Raw genomic sequence first — 10,956 nt, 5'->3', positions numbered from 1 at the left:
GGCACTACACAAGGAGATGCAGCTGTCTGTCAAGTGAGGAAGAACAGAGACAGCACATGCATGTATTTTTCAGATTTCTCAGATGAATTAAAGATTTTAATACAACAGCTGTTTAGCTTCTAAATAAGGACATGAATGACTCATCTGTATATACTGGGAGTCACTCATTAGCATGATCATCGTGGTCACAAAAATGCCATCCTTACCCCACACTGAAGTCTAACATCAAAAATTGTCATTCTGAATTTCAAAATTAATCCCTAAAAGTGTTTCCAAGTATCAACTTGGATTTTTGTACTATAGTAACAAGTAGTCATTGAAGAATGTTAGCAGACAAGAAAATAACTCTGATTGCAATGCATAAAATAGACTGAAGGAAGTCAGGGTCTGCCATGGTCAAAACAAACAAAAAAGGTAAGATCCATATCTAAGATATTAGTACTGGGGATGTAAAAAGACATCTAATGATGCATTTTCAAGAAACTTGACATTGTCTTGAGGTAAGAGTGAAGCAAAAAATGCAAGCCTATAGGAAGAAAATAGAGAAGCAATGACATCCAGGAATCCGGCTTAAGAGACACAACTTGTTGTGAGCTTTGCAGTGAAGACAGGAAATGCAAGGAGAGTAGACAGGTGGTGCAGAGAAACAATGAAAGAAGGCCAACTGCTGTCATGCTCCATTTTAGGATGAAACAGTAAGAAGAAATACTACGTGCAAGGATTTCAAAAACATTATGATATCAGGGCGCCTGGGTGGCTCAGTCGGTTGAGCATCTGACTCCTGCTCAGGTCATGATCTCGCGGTCCGTGAGTTTGAGCCCCGTGTCGGGCTCTGTGCTGACAGCTCAGAGCCTGGAACCTGTTTCAGATTCTGTGTCTCCCTCTCTCTCTGACCCTCCCCCCATTCATGCTCTCTCTCTCTCTGTCTCAAAAATAAATAAATATTTTTAAAAATTTAGAAAAAGATAAAGTTAAAAAAAACATTATGATATCAAGCGAGGAATGTTGTGGAATGAATTTAAATATATAAAATATCTCTTTAATACTAGTTCTTTGCCATATTTGGGGTTGAATTTATTATTCTTCTAAAGACTGAGTCCCATGAAGTCTCTCTGTACATTTGAGACTGTCATTACAGTCACTTGTTGAGCCGCCCTAAAAAAATAATACTTTAAATTAATATGGAGGACATGCTTGAAAACAGCATTGATCTCAGAACTAATAGGAGAAAATGGGAAGTAGACAGAAGGAGCTATCAGGGACAGAGGCCTTTACCCAGGACTGTTTCATTCCTTATGTTGCTGCTTCCTGATTTCTTTAAAATACTGAGCAAGGAATTAACCTATTATGTACTGAAAAAGTCATCCATACACTCATAAAAATCAGTGTCCATCCTGGAGGCTAAAGTCACCTACAAATTACATGATCTGGGCACATCATAAGCCTTGAAACAATATTATGTAGTCAACTTTGTAACTATATAAGGGACAGTATTACTCATGAAATAGCACTTCAGAAGTTTCATTTTTAGTTTGATAGCAATAACCAAGAAAACCTTAGGCCGAAGCATGAGACACTAATCCAAACTCTCCTTTGGTATCAGTCACGATAAATTCCATACATTGAACGTTAACAAAGCAGAGAGCATTTATACCTGTTTGATCACTGCATATGTATTATCACATTTCATCCTCACAGGCATCTTATCATCATTGCTGTGTTTCAGGTAAGTAAAATCAGGCTTGCCTTTCCTATGTTCGCCACCCCTTAACCACCAACCCAATGGTACTATTATGTCTCTGTAATAATACAGTATTGCAAAGGCTTCGAGGGGACAGCACTTAAATTCCAACAGGTGTCTGGTTCAGAAGTGGAGAGCTTGATCTCAAAGTTCGCTTTCTACAGCCAAAAGAAGCACTCACACTCATAGATGAAAAACAGTAACTTTACAATTTTTAATTCGTTATATCTAAAAATAATTTGAAAGTAAACCATGTAACGCACTGCAAAGATTAATTTACCATTTGACATTTTTATCAAAAATATAATAGATCTGAGATTAGATAATCTGGATAAAATGGAAATATTGACATTTTATGATAAAATTCTTACATTATTTGTGTTGTTTTCATTGTTAAATGTGTCCTACATATAGAAGAGCATATGAAGTCAGTGATGTCAATTTAAAATCACTAAAAACTATGGGAATGCAAGCTGGTGCAGCCACTCTGGAAAACAGTATGGAGGTTCCTTGAAAAACTAAAAATAGAACTACCCTATGACCCACCATTGCACTACTAGGCATTTATCCACAGGATACAGGTGTGCTGACTCAAAGGGACACATGCACCCCAATGTTTATAGCAGCACTATCAACAATAGCCAAAGTATGGAAAGAGCCCAAATGTCCATCGATGGATGAATGGATAAAGATGTGATATATATATATATATATATATATATATATATATATATATATATGTATACACATTATATATACACATATATATAATGGAGTATTACTCGGCAATCAAAAAGAATGAAATCTTCCCATTTGCAACTACGTGGATGGAACTGGAGGGTATTATGCTAAGTGAAATAAGTCAGTCAGAGAAAGACAAAAATCATCCGGCTTCACTTATATGAGGACTTAAAGAGACAAAACAGATGAACATAAGGGAAGGGAAACAAAGATAATATAAAAACAGGGAGGGGACAAAACAGAAGAGACTCATAAATATGGAGAACAAACAGAGGGTTACTGGAGGGTTTGTGGGAGGGGGGATGGGCTAAATGGGCAAGGGGCATTAAGGAATCTACTCCTGAAATCATTGTGGCACTATATGCTAACTAATTTGGATATAAATTTTAAAAAATAAAATATAAATTAAAAAAATTAATTAATTAAAAAAATAATTAATTAATTAAAATAACTAAAAACAATATACATCCATCCACTTCCCAGGCTAACACAGCAAACACCAGACTAAAACAGAAATTCCCAGTTTTCTGTCCCCAAAAATATAGATCTCAAAAGACACATCAACTATACTGACTTTTCGCACCACCCAAATTACACTATGGTTTTGTTTTGTTTTCTGGGGTTTTTTTGGTCAGGTTTAGGGTTTTAAATTGCGAACAGTAAATTTCTCCTGCATGCTTTTATAAATTTGACAAGTCAAAATAAATAATATCTTCATGACTCCAAAACATTTCCTTATGTATTTTTGTAGTCAATCCCTACTCCTCACCCACAGCCCTTGAAAAATCCACATTGTCCTATGGTTTTGTTTATTTGCTATTGTCACAGAACAAGAATCATATAGTTGGTAGTTTGGAGTGTCCCTTTTTTCACCTTGAATAATACTTTTAAGATTCATCCATGTACTTGTATATATCATTGGTTTATTCCTTGTTTGCTGGAGTAGTACGTCATTGCACAGATACACAGATTCACCAGTTGATGGAAATTATAAAACTTCAGGTTTCATATTTAGGAAGAAGTTGTTTTGAGTTGTCTTTTGTACTTCATGAAACATGTAGGCTTCAGACTTTTGCTTAGAGAAGCCCATTTTTCTAGGACCAATTGTAGAAAAATAATGTGTTGTCATTGAATTCCCTTGGCACCTACTTCAAAAGTTGATTGAATAGGGGGGCATCTAGGTGACTCACTTAAGTGTCCAACTCCTGACCTGGGCTCAGGTCATGAGTTTCTGAGTTCGAGCCCCACATCGGGCTCTGCAAGGATAACACAGAGCCTGCTGGGGATTCTCTCTACATCTCTCTCCACTCCTCCTCTGCTGACTTTCTCTCTTTCCCTCTCTCAAAATAAATAAACAAATGTAAAAAACACAGAATCAAGAGTTATTTGAACATAGATAGACAGATAGGCTTATTTACACATATATATCAATATATATGTTTATTTTTGGACAGGTTATTTTGTCCCTTGATATATTTCTTTTTCATTTAACCAATGCAATATTCAGTTAATTAATATGTTCCATAACAGATGTTTAATAATTTTACCGTATAAAAATTCACAAAAAATGACTAGATGTGTAAATACCTTAAATTCATTATTTTTTAAATACTAAAAGACATTTATATTTGTAGTGTCAATAGACATTTCAGTGAGAGTTTACTATTCTTTATATATTGATATATTTTATTTGTTTATTTTGTTTAAGGGTTTTGGAGTGACATTTATGAGATAGATACACCTATAATTTGTATTTTAATTTCTAAGTTATAACTATGAGAGACTCATAAATACAGCTAGGAAATATTGCCTTTATGATCCTTCTTGGGTTTGTAACAATGGTCTTGTTTCTTTCTTAAATGTTTAGTAGTAAACACTAGTGGAGCCAATTACAAGAGAATCATTGTTCATGGGAAAATTGTTAATAAAAATTTAATTGTTTTAGTAGACATTTTAAAATATATATTTCTCCTTCATACATCACCCTGATCTCTTCAATTTTTTTCATTTTAACAAATCCTTAATTTTTGGTAAAAATATTGTTTATTATGCAGTTGAACCCTTGACCAGGAGTCGGGAACATAGAACTCTTATGTAGCCGAAAATCTGCATATAACTCACGTCTCCCTAAGAATGAAACTGCTAATAGCTTACTGACAACCAGAGACTTACTAATAACCTAAACAGTTGATTAACATACATTTTGTGTGTTATATGTATTATATGCTGTTTTCTTACAATTAAGTAAGCTAGAGAAAAGAAAATGTTATTAAGAAAATCATAAGGAAGGGACAGTACATCTACAGCACTGTACTGTATTTGTTGAAAAAAAAAATGTGCATGGAAGTGGACCCATGCAGCTCAAGTCCATGTTATTCAAGGGTCAACTGTATATATTTTTTAATGTCAGGAGTATCTGTCTGTAGTGCTATCCCGTTTTCTTTCCTGAGACTTGTGACTTAATGTTGCTGTTTTTCCACTGTTATCTTGGTTAGGGTTTTATACATCTTACTAGTCTTTCTGAGAATCAATGTTAAGCCATGTGATCAGCTCACACCTGTCAGAATGGCTAAATGTGGGTGAGGATGCAGTTCTCCATGAAGGGACCTTCACGCACTGTTGGTGGGAACGCAAACTGGTGCGGCCTCTATGGAAAAGAGTATGGAGTTCCCTCAAAGAGTTAAAAATAGAACTACACTCTGATCTGGCAGTCACACTACTGGGTATTTACTCAAAAATACAAAACCATTAATTCAAAGGGATACACACACCCTATGTATATTGCAGCATTATTTACAACAGCCAAACTATGGAGTGGCCCAAGTGTCCATCGATAGATGAATGGATTAACAAGATGTGGTCTAAATATACAATGGAGTATTATGCAGCCATAAAAAAGAATGAGATCTTGCTATTTGCAATGACATCAATGGAGCTAGAGAGGATAATGGAGATAGCAAGGTGACTCAGTCAGAGAAAGACAAATACCATATGATTTCACTTATATGTGAAATTAAGGAAACAAAAATAAATAGCAAAGGAAAAAGGAGAGAGACACAGAGAGAGAGAAACCAAGAAGCAAACTCTTAATTACAGAGAACAAACTGATGGTTACCAGAAGAGAGGAGGGGAGGTGACTGGAGAGATCCTGGAAATAAAGGAAGGGGATTAGAGAGTATACTTATCATGATAAGCATTGAATAAGGTACACGATTGAAGAGTCACTATATTGTACGCCTGAGACTAATATGACATGTATGTTAACTATGCTGGAATTAAAATTAAAAACTTAATAAGACATACTAAAATAGCCAGTAGAAAAAAAAATGTTAAGCCATGTGAATATCCTATACTATCGATATTTTTCTGTTTCATGATTTTTTTCACCTGTAAATTTTACTCTCATTTCTTTGACTTGCCATGTTCTCTTTCACTATATTAAAATAGAAGATTAATCCAGTTCTTCATGTTTTTCTTGTTTATAGTCTTTACCTATATTGCTTTGTATATATCCCTCTAAGTACTTCATTCACTGAATTGCAAAAGTTTAGACATACCATAGTGCACTATTTAGTTCAAAGTTAGTCAAAATTTAATTTGAGTTCTTTTCAATCTATTGAGTTTTAGGGAGTATCTTTAATGTCCATGCCATTAGACCCTTCTCAACTAATTATCTAATAGTTAACTGATTTCTATATTAAGCTGACCATCATCAAAGAACACACACTGAATGATTTCAATTGTTGAATCTGTGGAAGGTTTCTTTATGTCCCATCAGACTAGTGAATGGCAGTAAGTGTTCTTATGTATTTTGAGCACTAGCATGTTTTTATTGCTAATACCATTGTGGGCAGTTTCAGGAATTAGATTCTGGTACATTTGATCAATTGGATAGCGAAGCTCTACCACATGTGCTTTCCCCTTGGAGATGTTGGAAAGTTCAAATGTCTCCTAATACTATGGTTCCTGGCACAGATTTTGTTCTACCAATGAGATCCACACAAACTCAGAATTTGGTAGACAATTTCAATAGTTTCTACCATAGAAATGTCACCTTAGGAAGGTTGTGGGTACATATGGGCTATTTTCTGCAGCATTGTTGAGTACCCAACTTCCGAGAGGCTATTTTCATGGATGAGGAAGCAGTGACATCTTTTTGCTTCCATGTGTCTGATCTCTGGACCAGAGTTAAGGTTCAGTATTTTTAAATTGTATCTCCGATGGTAGCCTATCTTTGTGAATCTTATTATATTGCTCTAAGGATCATTATTAGAGTGTCACCCAGAAATTCCTCCAGCCTTTCCAAACTTCACAGGCCTCAATTCACCTTCATTAATAATTTCCAGTTTAAGATACTTAAACTATTTACTCTTCCTACACTTACCAAACTTTTACTAATGCTGCATTATAATAAAGGAACGTGCCGGGCCCATAGGTTTTGCTATGTACACACTAAAAAAAATCCAGATAATTCTAGAAATAATTTTTAAATAAAAAAGATTTTCTAAAAGTGGAATTATGATTAAATTATGGAAATCTTCAGGGGAAAATGGCATCTGCATAATTATAATACGCTGTTTCATTAAATAGAGTATTATGTCTTTGTTTTACTGTAGTCTTTTAGCCACACATAATTTTTGAGGATTTTTAAATACAGATCATGATCTCTTATACAATTTCATGCTAAGAATTTTTAGAATATTTTTTAAATTATCATTTCTTCCACTATATTTTCAAAATATTTAGTACTTACACATAAGAAAGCTTAGATTAGCAAAACATTATCTGACTTTGTGACTTAGAGGGCATTTGTCATGGCATGAAACACATCGACATCAGGAAAAACAGGTAAATCATAATTTGGAGTTAACTTCTATCTTTTTTTAAAGCATAGCAAATGTAATTTATGATGATTTAATATATTCATTCGTTTTAAACTTATATATCACAAACATTTAAATCTGTTTCCTTATGCTTACCAATATCTATGCTATGATAATTACCAGAATGTCTTTCCTTGCCAATGAAGAAAATAAAGTCCAGAGAAATTTCCCAAAGGATACACACAACCAGAGAAGAAAAGCTCCTCATATATGGACTATTATTAGATTATTTGCTTATGTCTGAGGTTACTGCAGTCCTCATGGAAACAGCCCTTGAGCCTGCACTTCTGTCTCCATAATTGACTTTATGATTGCTCCTCTCCCAATGGAATCCATCACAGAGGATGAACAAAACCTCAATGTGGAAAAATCCTGCAGAAAGGTATCAGAAGTAAAGTAAGTACTGTTGATATTCTACCAAGTGATCATGGACTCTGGAGACCGAAGGTTGTTATGGTCCTCAAATATCCATGGTCATCCCATTGTCCTCATTTTAAGATATATAAGGCATAATAGAATATAAGAAAGGAACTCTCCTTTAATATATATTCCTTAATTGGCTTGCCCTGACTAAAGAGTGACAGCCCTTGAATTGACACAGCTTTGATAGAAGTTATTCACTGTCATGTGAGGATTAGAATGTTTATCAGCTTCTTCTCTGCTCTAAAGAAAATGGCTAAGTGAATCTGTGTGATTCACACACCTACTAATGGAAGTAAAATATATATAACAAGGCAATAAAAATGCATCTATTTGGGAGGAATATCCTTGACCTGAGAAAGTGAACATAGATTTGGAAAAAGCATTAGAAAATGATATCTAGGTTTAGTGATTATTTTGATGTTATTAATTTTAACATACCAATAACTTATGATTTTTATTCCATTTTTAGAGATGGCACAGTAATAATGGAAACCAAAGATTGTACATAAAAGAAGGTAAACATATTTCTAAATATATTTTGTACTGTCTTTTAATGATTCAGACACGGACAGTGAGTGAATCATGATGGCTATAGCACTATCATACAGATTATATGTATTCCCGGCATTTTAGGTTACATTTTTACTTTAGGTAAAGCTAATTATTTAACAATGAATATATTAGGAATAGAAATTCAAAAAGTGATGAATTTTAGACCACATATTATGTTACTTTCTTGGTGAATACTCAGCAAAATTATGACCTAAAATACAATAACCCATTAACTTCTTTCACTGCTTAACAGAAAAACAGTCTCATGGATCTCGTATTATCTAATCCAAATTCCTGATTCTTCATGACATTAACATGGTTTCATATACAATATTTATTTAAGATATAACTAATTTTTTCCACACTTAAGAAAGTATTTGTGTCACTAGAAACAAAGCACAGGTTTCATTTGTTCATTTTTCCTTGTCCCTTTCAGCAGGTTTCTGCCATGGGTGACAGGGGACCAGACAATCACTCGGAAGTGACTGACTTCATCCTTGTAGGCTTCAGGGTCCGCCCTGAGCTCCACATTCTCCTCTTCCTGATCTTTCTGTTTGTGTATGCCATGATCCTCCTAGGGAATGTTGGGATGATGACCATTATTATGACTGATCCCCGGCTGAACACACCGATGTATTTCTTCCTAGGCAACCTGTCCTTCATTGATCTCTTCTATTCGTCTGTTATTGCACCCAAGGCCATGATCAACTTCTGGTCTGAGAGCAAGTCCATCTCCTTTGCAGGCTGTGTGACCCAGCTCTTTCTCTTTGCCCTCTTCATCGTGGCGGAGGGATTTCTCCTGGCAGCTATGGCCTATGACCGCTTCATTGCCATCTGCAACCCACTCCTCTACTCTTCCCAGATGTCAACACGTCTTTGCATTCAGTTGGTGGCTGGTTCTTATATCTGTGGCTGCATTAGCTCGGTTCTTCAGACAAGCATGGTATTTACTCTGTCCTTTTGTGGCTCTCGGTCCATTGACCACTTTTACTGTGACACTCGCCCACTTGAGAGGATATCTTGTTCTGACTTCTTCATCTATAGGATGATTTCCTTTTTCTTATCAAGCATCATCATCTTGCCTACCATCATAGTTATTATTATTTCTTACTTGTATATTGTGTCCACAGTTCTCAAGATACGCTCCTCTGAGGGACGTAAGAAAGCATTCTCCACTTGCAGCTCACACCTGGGAGTCGTGAGTGTGCTGTACGGTGCTGTGTTTTTTATGTATCTCACTCCTGACAGATTTCCTGAGCTGAGTAAAGTGGCCTCGTTATGTTACACCCTAGTCACGCCCATGCTGAATCCTTTGATTTACTCTCTGAGAAACAAAGATGTCAAAGAAGCTCTGAGAAAGATTCTGGGGAAAAAAATACTTTTACTTAATTCTATCTTAACAGTGACATAACTGAAAGGAAGGGGCATTATGGCAGTCTGGGAGGCATCGATGCAAACAATGCACCCAATGATTTTGAAATTCTCAATTTTAGAAAGTTTATTTATTTGAATCCCTTGTACCTATAGCTGAAGAATACATTTGGTCTATAATTTGCCTAGCTGTTGATTTTGGGGTGGAAGAGCTTTCTCCATACTTCACCTTCATTTGAGTAAAGACAATGATTGCCATGTAATTTGATTTTAAGGAAAATATATTCCAAATTTACTGCTGGCTCTCTAAGGATGATGTTAGGATTTATTTTCCTCTTGATTCAGTAACAAATATTATATAATGTGTATAATTATATAATGTGTATAACTGGTAGATAACCTTATGATATAAGGTCACCCTAAGGGTGACATGTGAGTCACTCAACTGTGTAAGAACTGAGTGAGTGAAACACTTAGTTAATGGTTTCTCTGACTTAGATCAATTATTCTTGCAAATCCTCCCTTTCACAAGATAACTGTAATGAAACTGAACCAAAAATAAAGACAATTCATTTTTTGTTATATATGGCTAGTGAGAGTTAATTCATCACATTGATAATTATTGAATTTTGATGCCTTCTTGTCCTATGAAATTCCCTATGTATAAATAATTTCAGTCCTAGCTCACCATGAAATCTGGGGGAAATAGCTATAGAGAACTAAACTTCCATATATTAGTCCAGTGAAAAAGACATTTATGGAAAATACAAAGAAAGTGTAGTCTCTAAAGGTGAGTGGTTCTATGGTCACAGAACACTTCCTAAGCACATTTTAAAACAAATAGCATTAAGCCAAATGAAATAAATAGCTTTCTGTGCAAATGAAGAAAATAACTCTATGGTGAACTTCATGTGGTTTATAAGTGATTTGTAACACACAAGACAAAGAGTGAAGCATGAGACTTAAAGGTAAATTCATGGAAATCATACAGATTTACTGACATATATGTCAGGCCAAGGAAGCTGACCTTTATTCTGTAGACGGGGGTAAGCACTGGGAATTTTTAGAAAGACAGTATTGTATTCAAATTGTCATTATACGAAAATCATACTGGTAGCTTTGAGGAAGATAAGTACTCTTTGGGAGAAAGGCGGTAATCCCAGAAAGTGTGTGGTCATCCAAGAGGTTATGGTGGCTTTAATGGACGGAGTCTTATTAGGGACAGTAAAGAAAGAGATGACCTTT

The 10,956-nt window shown here is 35.1% G+C and overlaps 1 protein-coding gene across 1 annotated transcript; it reads left to right on the top strand.

The window, feature by feature from the left end:
• The first annotated feature begins 8,773 nt into the window (after positions 1-8,773).
• Positions 8,774-9,751, top strand: LOC101083185 (olfactory receptor 9K2-like). Its single transcript, XM_045062670.1, has one exon. The coding sequence runs from the start codon at positions 8,789-8,791 to the stop codon at positions 9,749-9,751; it is 963 nt and encodes a 320-aa protein (XP_044918605.1). The 5' UTR covers positions 8,774-8,788.
• Positions 9,752-10,956: the final 1,205 nt, after the last annotated feature.

The sequence above is a fragment of the Felis catus genome, chromosome B4 (genome assembly GCF_018350175.1).
Source record: "Felis catus isolate Fca126 chromosome B4, F.catus_Fca126_mat1.0, whole genome shotgun sequence".
NCBI lineage: Eukaryota > Metazoa > Chordata > Mammalia > Carnivora > Felidae > Felis > Felis catus.
This window is presented reverse-complemented; position numbering and strand designations above follow the sequence as displayed.

Coding starts and splice junctions, on each gene's coding strand:
- LOC101083185 (XM_045062670.1), top strand. CDS start 8,789: ATGGGTGACAGGGGACCAGACAATCACTCGGAAGTGACTGACTTCATC.